Raw genomic sequence first — 22,516 nt, forward strand, 5'->3', positions numbered from 1 at the left:
AGTGACATTTCTATTCTTTGTGTACTGTATATTGTGAGTTGGTCCATAAGCTCAGTAAGTGACAGCAGCACAGAGCATGTGCAGTGAATCAGCAGAAAAGAAGCTGGGGAGCTACTGGGGCATCTTTGGAGACACAGATCTTTACTGCTAAAGGGCTGTGGTTGACTTGGGCTGGAACATTTCTAGCTACTTCTTTAGTTAGGCTTTAGTTTTCCTTTAAGAGGGTGTTGCACTAACTGCATTTACTGTGTGAGTGCAAAATCAGCAGCAACTGAAATCATGTAGGGCTTTATTATGGCAGGCACATCATGTTCCAAGCAAAGGATCATTGTGGGCTTGGCTGACCGTTTGCTCCACGGAACTGACCAGTTTTCTGGAGAAACTACATTTTACAGAATACCGTACTGGCCTGTTTGGACAACTTGGGTAACCATTAATATAATATATAATACACAAGAGCCACGAATATCCTTGAAATCATATCCTTCTAAACGGTGCTTAGTGATGTCATTGGTAATAATCAGAGCTTAGTGATGTAATTTCTGTCACATGACTTACTGAAACTTGTGTATTACAATAATAAATAAAGTACCCCTGTTGCAAAACATGACAATATTAGAAGTTACCTCAGCGTTCTATGACCTGTATAAAAACACTGCCTTATATGGTAATGGAACTCCTCTGTAACTTATAATATCCTTATATTTTACAAGAGGGGGTACTTTATTCACTATATTCAGCATCGGACTGGGCCGGCGGGACACCGGGAAAAAACCCAGTGGGCCCCAGCTCTCATGGGCCCCAACGGCCCAGACAGCATTGCTAGACATAGCTGGCACTCCTGACCTCCCTCCAACCAATCGCATAAGGAAGGCACGATGCAGCTATGCAGGTACATGCCAGCGCGGGGTGGGGGAACCCGGAGACTGTGGGGGGCCTTGCCACTGGGGGGTGGCAGCAGGGCCCTGATGTGTCAGCCCCGGTGGTCCCTAACACCCTTAGCCCGACCCTGACTATATTAATTCATCAAAAGCTATGACAAAACCCATGTGTCCCTCACAGCAGAAAAATTTTTCTATTATAGGAAATTATATCAGTCCCTTTATAGCAGATGCCTACCAAAACAGGGCTTTCAACTGGAGCTTGCAGGTCTGGTAGATGGTGTGCTGGCAATCCAAAGCGTGCACGGTCCAAATCATCTTCTGCCACTACACTTTCAGGTTGAGAGTCCTCCACTATAAGGCAAGGTGTATCCTGTTGTGAAAAGTCTGGATCCAGCTGAATTCTTGAAGGGTCCATCTGCTAACCTATAACACAGAGTAGCGAGAAACACAGTGAATACTATGGATGCTGCACCTAGCAAAGCCTCCACTAAAAAGGCAGCAGGGGCCATTAAATATCAGCAGCCTCAGCAAACTGCATATTTGTGTGAATATCATGACATTACAGTGTGACTACTACATACAGTAAAGCTTCCAACTGTGCCCTTAAACCTCGCACAAGGGTTCTTCAATCCACTGTCTCTCTAGGTGCTATTTCACTATAATCCCAAAATCCCAAACAAATAAGAACAGTTGGAAAGTTGGAGGTGGCAAGCAGGTGGGTGATCACTTTACATTGTATTCTTCAAGGGAAATAGGTGTGACCACAAGCTTTTGCAGACTATTTTCCAGGGAAGGGCAAGGTCATCAACCAACAACATGTTGGTTTAGAATGTTTTTCTAAATTAAACTTGTGTATACAGGTGCTAAAGTAATGCCAGGTTTGTTGTAAATGAATGTATTGGTAAAGCACCAAAAGTCGCTCACAGCTTCTATAATTGTGTAACTAGGGGGGCCATGTTTAAGTAGAGTACAAATTATGAAAATGTGTTGCACTACACACAACACGATAATATTTAGGAAGAAATGCTCCATCCTTTTGCCCCAAACATGTTATTGATGGCGGCCCAAGTTCAATATCCATATCAGGTACTTGGGAATGAATTTGCCCTGTGTTCTCTGTGTATCTAATTGCCACTGGTATTTCCAGGCAGTAGAGAAACAAATAATACAGATTTCATTTCCATTTACAGTGGAAACAAAGCATGTTAAACAGTACTTGTTATGCCCCAGATTCAACGATTACAGTGGAAACCAGTGGATCTGGGGAATTACAAACATGTATGGCTTCCTGTGGAAACACTATTCCTAAATACACAAATATATCTCCATGAGATAGAACTGTATTTTATAAAAACATCTAACCAGAAGCAAACTGCCAAATGTCTGGCTATCTAAGCTGGAACTAAAAGGCCACTCTCTGAGCTACATAGATGGCTACACAGCCATTACTTGAGCTATGGTTAATAAATGTTTACATTAAGAAACATAATGGGATAGTTAAGAACAGAATAAATAGAGAGGAGTCAGACTGGGAGTTGGTGGGTTTCCTTAGCACAGTAGTGACAGGTAGCCATGCCTCCGTATTTACTGTAATAATACACATACAAGCAGAGTACATACCTGCCAACATTTGAAAAATGTAAAGAGGGACAAAAAGATCTGTTGCACATAGTGCAGCGACCATTTTTTGACCATGCCCATTTAGTGGAAAGTTTGAACACACTTCTGGGGGTTTTAGGGTCGTGTTTTATGTGTTACTAAAGTTTTTCTAATGAAGGTAAAAATGTCCTTTAAAAGGGGTGGTTCACCTTTAAGGTTACTTTTGGTATGTTCTAGATTTGCCAATCCAAAGCAACTTTTCAATTGGTTTTCATGAATTGTTTTTTTTTTTTTTTATAGTTTTTGAAGTATATACCTTTTTTCTTCTGTATCTTTGTAGCTTTCAAATGGGCCCCATCTAAAAAAACAAATGCCCTGTAAGGCTACAAATGTATTGCTACTTTATATTACTCATCTTTCTATTCAGGCCTCTCCTATTCATAGTCCAGTCTCTTATTCAAATCAATGCATGGTTGCTAGGGTAATTTAGACCCTAGCTACCAGATTGCTTAAAATGCAAATTGAAGAGCTGCTGAATAAAAAGCTAAATAAGTCAAAAATCTTAAATAATAAAAAATGAAAACCAATTGCAAATTGTCTCAGAATATCATTCTCTACAATACCAAAAGTTATCTCAAAGGTGAACAATCCATTTAAGGTGCAAGTCTCGGTTCTCCCAAGAGACCTTCTTATCTTGTTACAATTGTATCTCAATGCAGGTGCCAAGTATTCTGGGCTCTCTGCCAAAACAAAAACCTCTTATTTAAGTTTCAGAAACTTTGTATCTTTTTCTGGTGTGGGTGCAGGAGATCAAACAGAATGTTTTTTAATAGGGATGCAACGAATCCATTATTTTGGATTGGCTGAACCCCCAAATCCTTTCGAAATATCGGCCGAATAATGAACCAAATCCTAATTTGCATATGAAAATTAGGGGCAGGAGGGGAATAACCTTCTTTACTCCCTTGTTTTGTGAGAAAAAGTCACACGATTTCCCTACCCGTCCCTAATTTGCATTTACAAATTATAATTCAGATTCAGTTCTGCAGGGCAGAAGGATTCTGCCAACTCCAAATCATGCTGAAAAAGGCTGAATCCTGGCTGAATCCCAAAACGAATCCTGGTTTTAATGACAAACTGGGACTGCAGACTGAGCTGTCAAAATCATGGGAGGTATGGCAGTTCATCTCATATACACATGACACACAGACATAAGCAAATCTAACCATCAGAATCAGCACTTGGAGCACTTGTTCTAATTGATCTAATTGTTCGAATTGCTAATTAGCCATGCAGGCAGTGGATTCGGTTTTAAAGGGGTGAGGTGGCAAACCTCCAATTCCATGCCCCAATATCGTTCCCCTTTAGTGCCATATTTAGTTGCCTTTCTGGCCAGGGCTGCGATAGCAGCAGCTCAGGCCTCCCACAAGCCTGCAGTCGGCAAGGAGCCAGGAGCTGAAGCCGTTAACCATTTTAGTGTCAGAATAAGTTCTACCTTGTAAATTCTTTATCTAACACAGGAGCTCTGCTATTCTACCTTGCAGCAATCATTCACATAGTCAGACTTTTTAATTCATAATACATGATTAAACGAACAATGTAACATAAGTATTGTCTCCATACATTAGGGAACATTGTATCCCACACTGTAAAATATACAGTATGGGCGTCCCCAGCAACTTGTTTTTCTAGACTAATGCTGTACATGTGTTAAGGTAATGCCAGGTTTGTAGGAAATTAATTTATTGGCAAAGCCCAGAAAGTGGTTCACAGCTTCCATCGGGGGCGCTATTTTAAGTACAGAGTGCAAAAATATGTTGCACTATACATAGTGTTGCCAACTTCTGGTTGGCCCCTGGCTGATGACATGGGGTAGGGATGGGAGAGAGAAGGGGCTAAGCTATGATGATGTGATATTGGTGGCCAAGGAAAAGCCACGTAGCAACCATAACTATACATAAAACAATAACAGGTGATATTATATGGAAAGAAATGCTCCATGGTAATCTTACAGTCCTGTTATTTATGGGTACCCAGGTTAAATTCCAGTATCAGGTACTTGTGAACACTAATTTTCCCCGTTTCACTGCCATAAAACAAACAAATATACTGGCACAATGTGGCAAGAGAAACTAGGGCAAAGCCCTTGTACTTTTATAGAGGCGTCTGACGAAGGGGTGTGCCCTGAAACGTTTGACTTCTCACTAAATAAACACTTTGTCCCACTTACCAAGTTGTGACAGTATTTTTTGTTTGTTTTATAAGAGATTGGAGGGTGCCAATCCCTCACTATATACGGAGCACCAGGTGGGCACAGAGAGAGAGGCCAGAGTGTGCAGATGACTTCATGAAAACTCTGTGTTCCTGCCCATCAGGCCCGAATTGGCAATCTGTGGATTCTGGGAGATGCCAGAAGGGCTGCTGTAAGATGCCATAGACAGTCACTATTTATTGGGCTGTTTGGGTCTCTGTTAGGGTTGTCAAATGTCCCGTTTCAACCTGGACAGCCCAGTTTTCAGAAAGGTTGCCTGTATCAAAACTAGGGTTGCCACCTGGCCGGTATTTTACCAGCCTGGCCGGTAAAAATGATGGCTGATCCCAATGTTATTTATAGGGAAAAAAGATAAATATATAGGAAGGCCGGTATTGTTTTCCAGAAAAGGTGGCAACCCTAATCAAAACTGCTTGCCTGGTTTTCCAAATCAAGAAAACTGGGCTGGACTCCTCTAGATTAACGTTGCAACTGATCAACCCTGCCCCCACAAAGCCATCATCCTGCCTTGTGACATCACAACCATGCCCCACAACTGTACTTGAAATGCCAGGGCCTATGCTTCTACCCCAACAGCCAGTTTCTTAGATGTGGCTGAATCCAAACCCTGCTGAAAAAGGTTTGGATTCAGCTGAATATAAAAAAAATATTTGGGGGCTTAGCTTACACCCTCCAACACATAAACATCTGACTTTTTTTCTATCCCTGCCAATCCCCCACCACCAATGCTTCTGTGGAATGTAAAGGATAAATAGCAGAAGGGGCAACCAAACAACAGACCCCACCTGTGCCTGCTACCCACAACCCCATCAGTAACTATGTCAGCTCTATAGTAGTTATGCCCACTCACCATACAAATTGTATGTTGCGGTGAAGAAAATGATAAATCTACCCTATAAGTAGTTTAAAATAAATCATATTTCAGTGGGCCTGCTCTTAATGTGTCATATAAGTGTATTTTTAGAGCTATGCATTAATGAGGGACTATATACATTTTTCTTACAAATCACTTTGCCTGCACCTCAGCTGTACTCACAATCAGGCCCTGACTGGCAATCTCTGGCAATCTGTGGGTTCTGACAAATGCCAGAGGGGCTGCTATAAGGTGCCGTAAAATATCAGTATTTAGTGGGCTGGTGGGGGCTGATTGGGCCTCTGTGTACCTGAAATGCCAGGACCTATTTTAATTCTCAGTCCGGACCTGCTCACAATGTACCCAGCATACCATTAAGGCCCCCAAATTAGTTTGTTTATATAGACAGAGAGAGAGAGGGGGAAAACCAGAACCAAGGGTCTTAATCATAAAAAATTTATGTATTTTTAACAGATTCCACATGTCACTCAGGCTGCTCTTCAACTAGGGTTGCCATCTGGCCGGTATTTTACCGGCCTGGCTGATAAAAATGATGGTCGATCCCAATGTTATTAATAGGGAAAAAAGGTAAATATATAGAAAGGCTGGTATTTTTTTCCAGAAAAGGTGGCAACCCTATCTTCAACTACAACACTCAAAACTCTCCTTAGCAAGGAAAGCTTTTTAAAACAACTAGTGATGCACCGAATCCACTATTTGGGATTCGGCCGAATCCCCAAATCCTTGGTAAAAGATTCGGCTGAATACCGAACCGAATCCAAATCCTTATTTGCATATGCAAATTAGGGTCAGGAAAGGAAAAATAGGAAAAACTTCTTCTTTTGTGACGAAAAGTCACGTGATTTCCCTACCCGCACCTAATTTACATATGCAAATTAGGAGTCGGTTCGGCCAGGCACAAGGATTCGGCTGAAAATCCTGCTGATAAAGGCTGAATCCCGAACTGAATCCTGGATTCGGTGCATCCCTAAAAACCACACACAACAGTGGTAAAATTTCCTTTTTTAAAAGAGTCAGCGCCTGATATTTTATTTTGAAAACATTTAACCAGAAGCAAACAGTGACAAGGCTAGTGTTTGCGTGTTTGTGTATATATATATATATATATATATATAATACATGGTTTATAATGAGAGATGTATTGGGATAGTTTAGCAGATCTGCAAAACAATGGGCAGAGCTGCCACTGCCACTGGCTGAGCCGTAAGAGACTCTATAGGATGATATACACACAATAAAATCTACCTTCTACTGACAGAATAAATACACAGCAGTTAGACTGGGTGATTGTGAGTTTCCTTGGTGCAGTAGCCAAAGGTAGCCATGCCCCTTTACTATAATAATACACATACTAGCAGAGTAATAATTCCTCTCACATACACAATCACACACACACAGAGACACGAGCAGATTAAGCCACTCCCCCCCAACTGAAGCAGAGCCATTTTCTAACACAATCTCACTCACACACACACAAACACAGCATCGTAACCAGACTGAGGCTCGGGAAAGGTACAATGGAACAAGTTACAGTCAGCAGCAGCTTGACAGGGAAGTCTGCAATGTTGTGAGAAGAGAGGCACATAATTAGCACTTACTGAGAGGAGTAAGCTGCTGCAGAACTCAGGCAGCCAGCACACTCTGCATCCTGCCCGGGAATCAAGACAGCAAAGCTTATCCCTATTGGGCCATTGCAAATAACCACCACACCTCCACCTCATGACTGGTCAGCACTAAAGGAAATCCCACCTCCATTTAAATGTACAGCCTTGCCAAGGTTACTGTTGCTAAGGGGCACAGCAGCCCAGGCCTCCAGCATGCAAGGAGCCAGGAGCTGAAGCCTTTAACCATTTTAGTGTCAGAATAAATGAGTTCCACACTGTAAATTCTTTACGTAGCACAGGAGCCCTGCTATTCTACCTTGCAGCAATCATTCACTTATAGTCAGACCTTTTTTAATCCAAAAAACATGATTAAAAGAACAATGTAACATAAGTGAACCCATTATTGTATCTATACATTGTACCCCCCACTGTAAATTATATGTATGGCCAGGTCTTCATTTTTTTACCAGCATGTTGGGCAGATTTGGGCTGACCAATTACCCCAGAGGCCTGGCCTGGTAGCAGGCTGTATTTGCCGCCAGCCAAGATGTTCCTCCTAAAAATTATTTCAATCACTACAGATGCTGATATTTATAACTTTAAGGGGTTATTTACCTTCACATTAACTTTTAGTATGTTATTGAAAAGCTAAGAGTTTTTTAGTTGGTCTTTATTTTTTCTTTATTATAGTTTTTTTACTGACCCCCATCTAAAAACAAATGCTCTGTAAGGCTATGTATTGTTATTGCTACTAAAACTCATCTTTCTATTCAGGTCCTCTCCTGTTCATAGTCCTGTCTCTTATTCAAATCAATGCATGGTTGCTAGGGTAATGTGGACCCTATCAACCAGACTGCTGAAATTGCAAACTGCAGAGCTGCTGAATAAAAAGCTAAAGAACTCAAGGTCTGCTTCCTCTGTAGTTACACCCCTAGGGGCCTGATTCGCACCCACCAGAACATGCAGACCAGACTTCTCTAACCCTGCCCTGCCAACCCCCCCCCCCCACACACACACACACATGCCTACTCATGCACAGAGTTTCTGCCTAGATACCTGGCTGTGCTCTGCAACTCATGCCATTTGCAGGCCTGCCCAGGTCATACCTACTGGCCAGGGGGTGGGAGAAAATAAATATATACAGCTATCTTGGTTTCCAGTAATTGATACATGATACTCATATGTGAAATCATTGGCATTAGGCATGTAAGGTACATGTGATATGGGGCACTATGAGCAAACACTTACATTATGTTTTCTTTTATTAGGCAAAAACCTATTTTTTTGGGTTGAAATTCCCTTGCAATATTTATCCTCTTCTGGCAAAAACCAACATGCATTAATTTTTTCCAAAATCCTTGCCCTCGTGCATCTACTCCTGCGCTCCCCTGCGGCTGAACGAAACCGGAATACAGGGGAGCGCAGCCAACAACCCTCATCTGTAAGAGCCCTTAAGGTGATACTTGTTTGCTTGAGTCAGCTGAAATCCCCCAATGTGAATGCAGTACTGGGTGCACGTACCGTCAGTGGTCCATCCTCCACCATTAATCCAAAAAGAAGCTTTCCGTACAGCACCGGTAGATTCAAATGCCTTTATTGATCCATTACATGGCAAACAGCCTGGTCCGTGACGTTTCAGGCCTTCAGGCCTTTTATCAAGCTTGATAAAAGGCCTGAAGGCCTGAAACGACGCGCACCAGGCTGTTTGCCATGTATTGTATCAGTAAAGGCATTTTAATCTACCAGTGCTGTACGAAAACCTTATTTTTAGAGCCCTTAAGGTGGCCATAGAAGTTACAATTACGATCTTTCTTGGAAAAGATCTTTCCAAGAAAGATTGTTCGTTTCAACACACACGTGTAGAGCTGAATCGTCAGATACTGTATACAGGTAGATATAATAGAAATCTACCTGTATCTGACGTTTCTGCACTAATGATGGCTGACGTTTGGGTGCCTTCAAAGGCACCCAATCAAAAATTTCCATCCAGTCCAATCGACGAGCCGACCGATATCCAAGTCTTCTGCCAATATCGGTCAGCTCTTTTCCCACCATACAGGCATATTGTACGAAAATTTGTTTTGTTCGATATAATCTGTGCGTCTATGGCCACCTTTACGCAGAACTATGAGTGAGGGAGACATAGATAGGTCTAGCAACTCAACATATAGAAGCCAATGTATATGTACACACACAATTGTCTTTCCAAAGGTCTGTAATATTATTGCTATTGTGTTGTTACTGAACTGTTATTGCTAAAGAAAGCTATTTTTGTGTTTCTAAATTCTTTGATGGAAGAAAACTACCTTATTTTTCCTATACTGCTGCTGGCTGAAAAAAAAAGCCACATAACAAAATATATCAACTAGTAGTAGCAACTACGAAGTACAATTGTTTTGTTGCAACTGTCCCAGTGTCATAACTAAGTATCTACCATAACCTACCCCCTTTAATGGTTTAGAAGAAGACATTTATCATATATATATATCTATATATATATATATATATATATATATATATATATATATATATATATATATATATATATATAATCCATCCAAAAGTCGGCACTCTCGAAAAATAGAAATAACTTGCCTGGGTGCAGTATCAAAATTCAAAGTAATAGTCCATCGCATAGAAACCGCACTCACAGGTCTTAAGTATTTTTTAAAAAATGTAATTTATTATCATTTTAGCATATTAGCCGCCAATATGATAATAAATTACATTTTTTTAAAAAATACTTAAGACCTGTGAGTGCGGTTTCTATGCGATGGACTATATATATATATATATATATATATATATATATATATATATATATATATATATATATATATATATATATATATATATATATATCATATGTAAAAACTGCTTTCAGTCAGTGCCCCCCTGGGTCCCTTATAATTCCTGGGCCTCCCAGCAGTTGCAGAAGGCTTCCTCTATAGTTACAACCCTTACTTGCCCTTTAAAACAAACTAGGGCAAACATCACTTGTGAACATTTAAGCCTTTTAAGTGGAAAATGTTTCTTTGAGGATATCGGCATATGCAAAAAAAAACACATATTTGTTAGGAATGGTTCAATTCTTTAAACAAAGTAATTCAATATAATGCCACAATTAAAGAAACTCTTATGCATAAAATCATTATTCATGCATTTTTAACATGGATATTTCTCCAATGCCAATATCTGGAATAATTACAGCGAACAAAGCACAAGTAACCTGTCACCATATAAAACAGCAGTATAGTGAGAATCATATTTCCAAACACTCATGTTTAGCCGCTAGCACCCAGAATGCCAGAATGCCAGTTTTTCATTTCAGTCCAATTACATGTGCCACTCAACCCCTTATCAATATATCAGCAAAGTAAGAGCACAGTACGGTTCAGGGTGGATGCAGTGTCATGGAAACAGATACTCTCAAGCCAGAAACGTAAGTACAACAATAACAAAAGCATGCCTAGCAACACTCTTCGCCCTTAAAAATGTTATTTTGCCTATCAATAATCACAATTTTGGTAGCCAACCTGCTAGACTGCAGGCAATGAATGGCTAAACTAAAAGGAGAGCTCATATCATTGCGTTCAGGAATAACGTGTACATAACAATGAGCTGCTCGAACATAAAATGGACATTATTCTGCAGATCTACAACTTGTACGTTATCAAGTTCAAGGTGTTTGACCTCCTTCATGACATTAACTGGTGGCATGATCCACGTCACAGCATCGTATCTAATGAGAGAATGAATGAAAGGACTGCTCAGCAAAGCTGCCATTGTTTCGACATTCATAATCCTATTGCTCAGCTCTCCTGCTATATAACCAAGCTGCTTGACATGAGATGCACGCGAGATCCTATCACAGTGGGAATGCGTTCATTGCAATAAGGATTTACCTCTGTGAAATCTGCAGATCTAGGGAGGAAAGCAGGAAAGCATAGAGGGAAACGGAGAATGGTTTCTGCTGCTCTAGGAACTTGTTCGGCTTATTTGTGGCATGCCAACGAGCCGCTAGGGGCACTATAAAGATGGAGGCGTTACTTCTACTGACATCACATAGCTATTGAGATCAAACTTTCATTGTTTACCAGTCTTTTGGGAACTTAATTTAACGTGAAAAGATTTAATACATTGCTGCTGGTGCTTCTTACATATTTTTCTCTAGCACTCTCTGATTTAATTATCTTCTGCTTAGAAGCATAAAGCCTCATGAGGTTAGTCAACATGACAATGTGCAGGCACATTAAAATGATCAAAAAAAATCAATTTAATGTAATTGCTGCATAACTATTTCCAGTCCCAAAACTATAAGTAACAATGCATGCATACCTAACATCGCAAAGGAGCACTGCTTATATGCAGTATTATCTTATCAACACACAATAGACCAAACTATTCATCTTTAATGTATTTAATATAATCTCCATTTAAATAAAAACATAGGGTATATTTATTAAAGAGTGAAGTTAGAGATTGCCACAGTCCACTAGCATAAATACTATCTCTCTCCATTCTTTCCTATGGGATTTTGAAAGGCTTATTTATCAAAGGATGATCTTTCACCTTCACCCATTGATAAATACTCTTTTAAAAATCCCATAGAAATGAATGGAGAGAGGCGGTATTTCACTCTAGCAGACTGTGGTGATCTCTAACTTCACTCTTTGATAAATATACCCCCATGGTGTCTGCTTTCAAGGCATAAATAAACAAATCCAGGATGTAAAAAATGAACTCCCAACCTGACATATTAATTATAAAGTCTTCAAGATGTTGTCCACCATGTTTCTATATTTTTTTAAACTTTTTGCAAACTAAAAGGTTGAATGGGAATTGTTAGGGACAAAGGTTCCACTAGAAATTACTCAAATGACCCTAAGGGTGGAGATTTAATTGCCTGTGATAAATCTTCGCTACTGCGGATGACTAATCTCTCTGAAATGCCTTCCCACCGGCAAGAATGTGAATCACCGGCAGGATGGCTTAAGTGTCACTCCGTTTTTCCGGTCACCTGAAAGTGGTGGTTTACTTTTATGTTATAGAATGACCAAACCTAAGCAACTTTTCAACTGGTCTTCATAATTAATTTTTTATAGTTTTTTGATCATTTTGTCTTTTTCTTCTGACTCTGCTTTCAAAATGGGGGTCACTGACCCCATCTAAAAGCAAATGCTCTGTAAGGCTACAAATGTATTGTTATTGCTACTTTTTATTACTTATCTTTCTATTCAGGCCTTTCCTACTCATATACCAGTCTCTTACTCAAATAAGTGCATGGTTGCTAGGGTAATTTGGACCCTAGCAACCAGGTTGCTGAAATTGCAAACCGGGAAGCTGCTGATTAAAAAGCTAAATAACTTAAATACAACAAATAATAAAAAATTACAATTGCAAATTGTCTCAGAATATTAATCTGTTCATCATATTTAAAGGTGAACAAGCCCTTCAAGTTGCCTCACAAGGAAACTTTGGACGACTTCAGAAAATTGAAGCGACACAAATGTAATCCCACTGGCAATTCACATTCTTGCCGATGGGAAGGCATTTCGGGGATATTAGCTACCCGCAGTAGCGAAGATTTATCGCAGGCGACTAAATCTCCCAGTATGCCACCACCCTAACAAGCAATATAGTAGCCTACAGTTGTAGCCCATTCCTCAACAGTACCAAAGTGCTTTAAACTTTGAAGCAGTTCCAATTTGCTTACTGATGCTTAGTTAACAAAGGTGCAGTTTTGATCCAGCTTAATTTTTTTAATTGATACCTTTGTTATAACTTCCTCTTATTGGCTGATGTATTGGTGTATCTTAAAGGGGTTGTTCACATTTAAGTTAACTCTTAGTATGATGTTGGCTGTAGAGAGTGATATTCTGAGACAATTTGTAATTGATTCATTTTTTATTATTTGTGTTTTTTGCGTTTTATTCAGCAGCTTTTTGCTTTTTATTCAGCAGCTCTCCAGTTTGCAGTTTCAGCAATCTGGTTGCTAGGGTCCAAATTACCCTAGCAACTATGCATTTATTTGAATAAGAGACTGGAATATGAATAAGAGATGGCTTAAAATAGGGCCGGATTTGTGGCGAGGCCAAAAAGGCCCGGACATAGGGAAACTTATTAGGGGCGGCATGCCGCCCAGTCGCTCTATGGAGAGCACTGGGGAGCAGCTTGTGCACCAGCAGGGGGTAATGCAGGTGCTAGGACTGCATGGCCAGTTGCTACGACCACGCAGCCTGGTTTGAATAGAAAGACGAGTAATAAAAAGCAGTAAGAACAATAAATATGTAGCCATACAGAGCATTTGTTTTAGATGGGTCAGTGCAGTGACGGAACTACCGGGGGAGCAGGGGGTGCAAGCGGGCCAGGGCCCGCACCCCCTCAGGGCCCCCGGCAGCGCCGCTCGCCACTGAAATCCCCCCAGCAGCGCCACGGGCCACTGAAATTCGGGCTGTATGGAGGGGGGCAAGGGCCCGGCTGCACGTCGTGCACCAGGGCCCGCCCCCCTCTAGTTACGGTACTGGGTCAGTGACCCCTATTTGAAAGCTGGAAAAAGTCAGAAGTATGAGGCAAATCATTTAAAAAACAATTGATAAAGATCAATTGAAAAGTTGCTTAGAATTAGCCATTCTATAACACTACTTAAAGTTAACTCAAAGGTGAACCACCCCTTTAATGTATGCATTTTTTAGGTAACTCCTATATTGTCTTTTATATATTTATGTCTAATGTATGTCTTATCTTTCATTGCTCGGATCAATTGCTTTGATCCAATTTATTTTCAGGACCATTACTACTACTACTACTACTACTAAATTGGGACACTGCTCAGGTGCAGATTTATCTAGTGATACTAAATGAGTCCATGTCCATAATGGCTTTCTGGTGTATTGTCTGAGTTACAGCTGGAATCCTGTACTAGGCTTACCTTATGGCAACAATGACTTTAAGTTAGATGAATATGTTGGCTAAACTCTTACTTAAACCCTCAGATTTTCAAAAGTCTGAGTCCTTTTTATTTTCTTTGAAGAAAAAATTATTAGTCTTAGTAAAAGATTTATTAGATCCACCCAATGAGACAAAAAAGATTACGGGCTTCTTGAATCTGATAGATATTATTAATTAGCTTGTCAATGTGGTCTTTCTTTGTTAAGTAATAATAGAAACATTGTTTTGTCAGATCATAGGCTAGCTGAAGATTTGGGAGAGTTTTTGGAGTTTCCTTCTTTGATTTCTATTAACTCTATATCTAAATAATTCTGGAATGATTATGGGTCAGACCCACACCCATTACTTAAAGTGTCCAACAAATGGGCTGAGTTTCTACAATGTCAAATATCCCCTTCAGATTTGGTGAAGTCTATTTGTAATTACAATAAATTAATTTTGGCAGAGAGTTGGAGGATACAACATTTTAAGTTAGTTCACTTAGGCTATGGGAAAATTTTTTCTAAAGGTATCTTTTCTAGTCCTGTATCATACTGTCCCAAGTGGGAAGAGTATAATGTGTCCCTCTTTCACTATCTATGGACTTGTCCAAAGATCAGTATATTTTGGAAGGAAGTTACCAGTTTTCTAAACATTAATCTGAAAAAAAAAATTTAATTATCTCCAGGTTTTGCTTTGTTGCTTCTAGATGATAGTAGGCTCTCTTCAAATTTTAATATAGAATTTAAGTCCCAAGAAAAATATTGAAATATAGAATATTGACAATTTTATTTTTGGCTGCCTCCAGAAAGGCTTTATTTAACTGTTGGCTACAAAGTGAGTCTCCCTCATTGACAGACACAATGGCTTATATGAACCAGCAGTTGGCAGGAAGCTTTATTAGTAAAATCTAAAGGAAATAATTCCAAAGAATCATTTAGACTTATATGGTCTCCTTACTTTGAGTTCTGTGACTCCAATACCAGAAGTCAAATATCTCAGTTTCTTCAATTGTAAAATGTTCATAGGGGGGGGGGGGGTTATCTGACATTCCCAAGACAATGGGCTTTTTCTATATTCTTTTTCTTTTCAGAATGTCTATGCGTCTACTGGCTTAGTTAGTGATACTTAGTTCTTGTTAGTTTCTATTTTATTTTACATATTAGTTCATTGTAAATTATACATTCTGTATAATATGTCATTGTATTAATCTTCTTATTCTGCATACTATTTGTTATCATATTGATTTTTATGGTTTATTGTGAAAACCAAATAAAATATTTCAAACTTAGATGAATATGATGTAATCCAGTAAAAAATGCCCCATAGGTAAATGTGTTTTAAGGGGTTGCTGGCCTTTAAATACATTTTTAGTATGGTGTATGGTCTCTAGTTTCCACAGCACAGTAAAGTTTACACTAGCAACTATGCACTGCTTTGAAAAAGAGACTGAAATATGAATTGGAGAAGCCTGCATAGAACTACAAGTAATAAAAATAGCAACAGCAATAAATGTGTAGCCGTGCAGAGCATTCGTTTTCTAGGTGGGGTCAGTGACCCGTATTTGGAAGTTGGAAAGAGTCAGAAGAAGGCGGCAAATTATTAAAAAACTATTAAAAAAAAAGAAACCATGAAGGTCAATTGAAAAGTTTAGAATTACCCATTCTATAACATACTAAGGGTCAGGCCACACAGGGCGTTCTGGGGTGATTTGGTCGCCTGGCGACTAATCACCTCGTTTTTGCGGCGACCAATCTCCCCAAACGCCTTCCCTGACTCTGCGCCAACTAAAATGAAAAAAATGTGGGATCCGCAGGCTTCTTCCTGCTGTGAACTCCCTTTTTCGGGCGGCTGCGGCAAAATCATAGTGTGTGCGCGGCATGACGGCACAGCAGGGGTGGGGAACAGGGGGGCCCTGAACAGCAGCCCCGGTGGGCCCTGGGCCCCCCAGTCCGACCCTAACTTCTAGTATGTTGTAAAATGGCTAATTCTAAGCAACATTTCAATTGCCCTTCATTTTTTCTTATTCATAGTTTTGGAATTATTTGCCTTCTTCTTCTGACTCTTTCCAGCTTTCATATGGGGGTCACTAACCTCATCTAAACAACAAATTCTCTGTAAGGCTACAGGTTTATTATTATTGCCACTTTTATTATTCATCTTTAAATTCAGGCCCTTCTGTCTATATTCCTGCCTCTTATGCAAATCAATGCATTTTTGCTAGGGTCATTTGGACCCTAGCAACCAGATTGCTGAAATAGTGACCTGGAGAGCTGCTGAATATAAAGTTAAATTACTCAAAAACCTAAAATAATAAAAAATTAAAACCAGTTGCACATTGACTCAAAATATAACTCTCTCATCATACTTAAAGTTAATTTAAAGGTGAAGAACCCCTTTAAATATCATTTTAATTTAAGCATCTAACACAAACTGGAACAGCTATGTTTTATAAAGCTGCACAGATTTGTTAAAGCCTGTGTTTAATTATATATAAGATTCTAAAAATTGTGATGGTGTCCTTTTAAGACTGACCTTTGCCTTGTGATACTGCTGTTCATCTTGCCAAGTATCCCTGTAATACTGCCCAAGTACCATTTGTCTGCTAAGCATTAATGAATCAATATTTTTCCTTATGCTAATATTGATTTACAGTGGAGTCTCAGAAACCTGACCTCTGCTTATTCATTACACTACTATGCACATTTATTTTGGTGACCATAGCAAAGAAAAAGAAAATAAATATTTGCTGGAGATTATCTGAGTAAGGGCCCTGGGAAGGACTTATTTTAAAAAGGGACACCAAATACTTGAAGCCCATTTACATTATATTCCATACAGTCATACATTTTATCTTTATATTTGCATCATTAGAAATGTCTCTGGTACCTTAGTGGATCATATCTAGGGTTAGTATACATGGAGCTAATATAGGTGCTAAATTTGAACTAGCGACCCAATCTATATGTACATTTTCTAGACGGATAACTGATTGTTAAATGGTTGCTATGGGTAACTGCACTGAGGCAATGTATTCCCAGTAAATGAGACCTAGCCTTCTTTTCTGTCATTGTTTATTTAGGAATGGGGGGAAGGAACATTTGCAGCCCACAGTCTAGGACAGAGCCCCTTGCCAGAAAATGTTCTTGCTGAAAAGACAGCTACATATTATTACAAGGAGTAATAATTGATGAAGATATTAGGGTTGACCAACCTGCAGACATTTATCTGCATCTCTCAGAAGAGTGATGTGGAAATGCCAGACAAGAATGCAATAATGGAAAGGTCTGTTATCATTTCATCCATATCTCTAATGTAGTAACTATTATTAACAGGGTGGTTCACCTTTAAGTTACCTTTTAGTATGTTATAAAATATCCAGTTCTAAGCAACTTTTCAGTTGGTCTTCATTATTTATTTTTTTATAATTTTTCAATGATTTGCCTCCTTCTTCTGACTCTTTCCAGCTTTCAAATGGGGTCACTGACTCATCTAAAAACAAATGCTCTATAAGGCTACACATTTATTGTTATTACTCATCTTTCTATTCAGGCCCTCACCTATTCATATCCCAGTTTCTCATTTAAATCAATGCATGGTTGCTAGGGTATTTGGACTCTAGCAACCAGATTGCTAAAATTGCAAATTGGAGAGCCGCTGAATAAAAAGATACATAACACAAATAATATTAAATGAAAACCAAATGCAAATTGACTGAGAATATTATTCTCTACATCAGGGGTGCCCAAACTTTTTGCAACGAGGGCCAGATTTGGTGAGGTTAAATTGTGTGGGGCCGACCATTCAGCCCGACCATTAACATTAAATTACAGGAATCGAGTGATCGTAGCAGTAATATTTGGGCACATTAGTGAAATGATCTGCCACTTGGTCTATACTGCTGCCTTTATGCTGAAGGTGTTAGCAATAGACACGTACTGGAACGTTGTGACGCCATACTTCTTTAGTTTACTGTACCGGCACGTCAGTACGTCTATTGACACCTTCAGCCCTAAAGAAGTATGTGAAAACAGCGCATCTCTATGTGCCAGTACCTGTCTATTGCTAACACCTTCAGCACACAGGCAGCAGTATAGACCAAGTGGCAGATCATTTCACTAATGTGCCTTAATTACTGCTATGGGATTCCTGATGACACTGTGCTGGCGGTTCTCATTATTATTATTTTTATGATGGAGGCTGAGGGCCGGTATAAATTTGAAAACGGGCCGCAATTGGCCCCAGGGCCGCACTTTGGACATGCCTGCTCTACATCATACTAAAAGTTAACTTAAAGGTGAACAACTGCTTTAATATTCTTTATATAGAATCAACATATTCTGCCGCCCTTTATAGTGATAATACATAATTCACTGCCCCAATGAAGCTTACAATGTAACATCTCTATCCCAATTCAAAGGTAAATTTGATCAGGAGCCTGTAGGTTTTTGGATGATTTGCATGCCCAGGGAGAACATACAAACTCAATGCATATGAAATCACACCTACGACCATTAATGCAGCAAGACAGTAGAGCTAATCATTGCAGCACTGTGCTACAAATGAATACCCTTGTTACATATACAGCATACCAAACACAAGCAAATGTGCCATGGAGCAGCAAGGGAAAAAGACAGTCATAATAGAAGATTGTCCTGCATGCTCTCGGAATATATGTCAATTGCATGGTGTTATGTATAGTATCCTGGAGATGCCAAGCCTCACAGATAAAGCAGGGCCAAACATTATAATACATCACTTTATGCTCCTTCACACAGGCTCTCATAACTACATCTACTAAAATACCCTAAAGGCATTTATCAGTTGTAAGGCCAACCTTGTGTATAAAAATTTACCAGTTTGCTCATCTGTTTAGGGGTTTTGTGTGACAAATGCAAAGGTCTGTTTCAAGATATTGCACTTAGACCACTGGAACACTAGGTTCAGGGAGCAAAGGCGGATCAGTATTTTCACTGCCTAACACATTTTGTACCCAGGTAGAGAAAACATCCGGTATGCCACTTGCCTTAAACTAGACATTATACATATACACATACAGTACATCAAACACACAGAGCCACTAAAATAAACAGCCTTTTCTCATATGAATAAACAATGATATATTTTAAATCTTAATGTGCAGAAGTTTAGACCTGTTATCCAGAATGCTCGGGATATGGGGTTTCCCAGATATAACTAAATTAATTAAACCCAATAGGACTGTTTTGCCTTCAATAAAGAGTATAGTGTAGATTATCAGTAAAACAGGGACAATTTCCAAATGACATAAAGGTAGAGAAAAAAGTAAAATAACCCAACCAATAGCCTCCTCTGAAGATTATTTACTGTATAATTGACAAATTACATTGCATTCTAATGCAGTGCTGGCAATAACTGATCAGCACCTTGTATTATAGATGCCAAGTTGTTGGACCCTTACTTCCTACATAATGCTCCAGGATACTTTTTGCAGAGGGCTGACATATTTATTGGATTTTCTTTTTTTAATATACCCTTAGAATCTCTCAAATATCCCTCGACCTCCCTGGGTGAACAGTGAGTGAATAGTACAGAACATTTTTTATGGAGTCTGTACTGTGCATTCATCAACTCAGAAAATACAGAAATAAGAAAAAAAACACTGAGGGGTACATAACAACTTGATACTCCCCTGTGATTACTTTTGTTTTCCAGTAAAAATTACACTTATTTCAGCTCCAAATAGGTGCCCATCGGTTGGTGTAAAATTTGGTCCTTCCCAGAAGAAAAGTAGGATGTGAGCAGCCAATCATAATCCTGCCTTCCTATAGGGGTAAATAAATTACAGTTCCTCATAAGGTCATCCTAACTGCTGACTGACAACTGACAACAAACCAGATGGCCATTAGATGGCATTATAGAGAGCAATGTTCTCATGCACAGCCTGGGAAAGCAGCAAACCATGAGTGGAATAGATGCCTTGTGCTAGCATGGTTTTTGGGAAAATGAAAGCACTACAAAAAGCAACACTTTTCATACAATTAAAAGTATAAATTAGTAGATAATAATAGGAGCCTATGGAAGCCATTCAGGAGACAATCACCCAGGCCCAGATATGTGGGAAGACCACAAAGGTCTGGGCCTAGGGTGGCAAGATTTTACGGATGCCATGACCCCGAGCCGCATCTTAATTTTTTTTTGAAGCACTGGGGATGCACATGAGAATTAAAAATCTGTCAAATCTCCTGTGTGTCCCCATTGCTCTGGCAGAAACCTGAGAATGTGCACCCCCTTTGTGGGGGGCAGGGATGGAGGTTCAAGGAGTAGTCGCAGGACCCTCTGACCTAGGGGCTTTGGACAGATATCAGCCAAATCAGGCAGGCCATTGGACTACCCGTAAGTCTTAATTAGCTCCTCTATTTTGTATTCTGCTGCAGAAGTAATCTACCACATAATTTGCATAAAGGCATTTGTAACAGGGATATCTATTAATCCATTGTACCATAACACATTAAAATTAGGGATGCACTGAATCCAGGATTTGGTTTGGGATTCAGCCTTTTTCAGCAGGATTCCGATTCAGTCAAAACCTTCTGCCCGTCTGAACCTAATCCAAATACTAATTTGGATATGCAAATTAGGGGTGGGGACAGGCCCGGACTGGCAATCTGTGGGTTCTGGCAAATGCCAGAGGGGCTGCTATAAGGTGCTATGAAAGTCACTATTTAGTGGGCTGGTGGGAGCTGTTTGGGACTCTGTGAGGGCTGATTGGGCCTCTGTGAACCTGAAATGGCAGGGCCTATTTTAATTCTCAGTCCGGACCTGGGTGGGGAGGGGAATCAAGTGACTTTATGTCACAAAACAAGGAAGTAAAAATATTCCCCCCTTTCCACCCCTATTTTTGTATATGCAAATTATATGCAAATTAGGATTTGGTATTTGGCGGAATCTTTTGAGATGCCACCTAAGCAGGCAATGCAGCATTTAGAGTGAGTATAAGAAAGGGGCATTTTGTCAATTTCTCCCAATGGATTCCGATTAAGATAAAACCGGAAGGCTACAGAACATTGTAGATTTACATAGAATGGAGTCAGGAAGGTTGTTCCCCATCTTGAAGCAAACTTGTTAAAGGAGACATTTTGTGTAAAAAAATAAGAACATACCAGTGTGTAATAGTCATTTAGATATAGAAGAATTGTGCTTTAAAAAGTAGTGTTTCAGACTGATTTAGTGAATATTTCTTCAAAAACCCTAATAATCCCTCCTTTCTCTTCCACCTCCTGCTCCCTGAATTCCCAGGCTGTGCAGGGGAGCTGGTGGCACTCAGCTCACTGCACTGTAGGACAGGAACCAATCAGCAGCTAGCAGGACCTGAAAGGGAACTGAAGACTGTCTTTGCTTTGCTTGTGTGACTGCAGGGCTGTGATTGGCTGTCCCCCTCCTAATGTGCTTCTGGCAGGGACTGTTAGGACACGCCCACCCCTCATTTTAAACAGGGACAGGACCAGTGAACATCTATAGGGAGTTCCAATAAAGGGGCTATTTTTAAAGGTAATAATAATTTTTAGCACCATGTAAAAGCAACACCATATATTACTCATAATTGCCTACAAAATTAGGGTTTCTTAATTTATCCAATAGGTGGCCTTTTAAATTACTTTTTCCTACCTATGGATCAGTACTGCAAAGAAAGACAATGAAGGACCAAAACTGTAGCAAAATGTCAATCTGCACTTAAAGAGGTTGTTCACCTTTAAATTAAGGTTACCTTAAGTATGATGTAAAGAGTAGTGATGTGCGGGTAGACCCGATACCCGCGGGCTTACAAACGGGTCGGGTGGGTTCGGGCCGAAACTGCTCCTCCATTTGAGGGTGGGGGGCGGGTCCGGGTTGAGCTCTTCTTCCTGCGCTTCCCTGGAACTGTGGCTTCCGACTTCCTACTTGATTTTTTGAAGACGCATGCCTCCTGCCCCCTCCCATTTGTAACGCCATCGGCGGGGCAGGCCTTAAAATAGAAGCAGGAAGTCCTACTCAGGCGGGGGGGGAGTTGGTGAAGGGCGGGTTAGGGTCGGATATACTGAAACAATTTGCAACTGGTTTTCATTTTTTATTATTTGTGTATTTTGAGTTATTTAGCTTCTTATTAACCAGCTCTGTAGTTTGCAGTTTCAGCAATCTGGTTTCTAGAGGCCAAATTACCCTAGCAACCATGCACGATTTGGATGAATAGGAGAGGGTCTGATTAGAATGATGAGTACTAAAATTTAGCAATAACATTACATAGCCTTACAGAGCATTTGTTTTTAGATGGGGATGGAAATAATTTAAAAAATATACAAATTAAATAATGAAGAGCAATTGAAAGGTATCATAG

At 39.8% G+C, this 22,516-nt stretch overlaps 1 protein-coding gene across 4 annotated transcripts in view; it reads right to left on the bottom strand.

Moving 5' to 3' along the window:
- tp53bp1.L (tumor protein p53 binding protein 1 L homeolog) overlaps nt 1-22,516 on the bottom strand; it is a 71,742-nt gene that overhangs the window by 44,105 nt on the left and 5,121 nt on the right. For 2 of the 4 annotated variants that reach the window (XM_018253148.2, XM_018253147.2), the window contains exons 1-2: nt 7,228-7,372; nt 1,120-1,307 (exon numbers count right to left, since the gene is read on the bottom strand). In XM_018253148.2, coding sequence (XP_018108637.1) covers nt 1,120-1,299 — 180 coding nt within the window. In that variant the 5' untranslated portion in view covers nt 1,300-1,307; nt 7,228-7,372. Of the gene's footprint in view, nt 1-1,119; nt 1,308-7,227; nt 7,373-11,138; nt 11,231-22,516 lie in introns of those variants that run through there. The other 2 variants (XM_041586811.1, XM_041586810.1) reach the window with 2 other exon arrangements.

This window comes from Xenopus laevis, chromosome 3L (genome assembly GCF_017654675.1).
Source record: "Xenopus laevis strain J_2021 chromosome 3L, Xenopus_laevis_v10.1, whole genome shotgun sequence".
Taxonomy (NCBI): Eukaryota; Metazoa; Chordata; class Amphibia; order Anura; family Pipidae; genus Xenopus; species Xenopus laevis.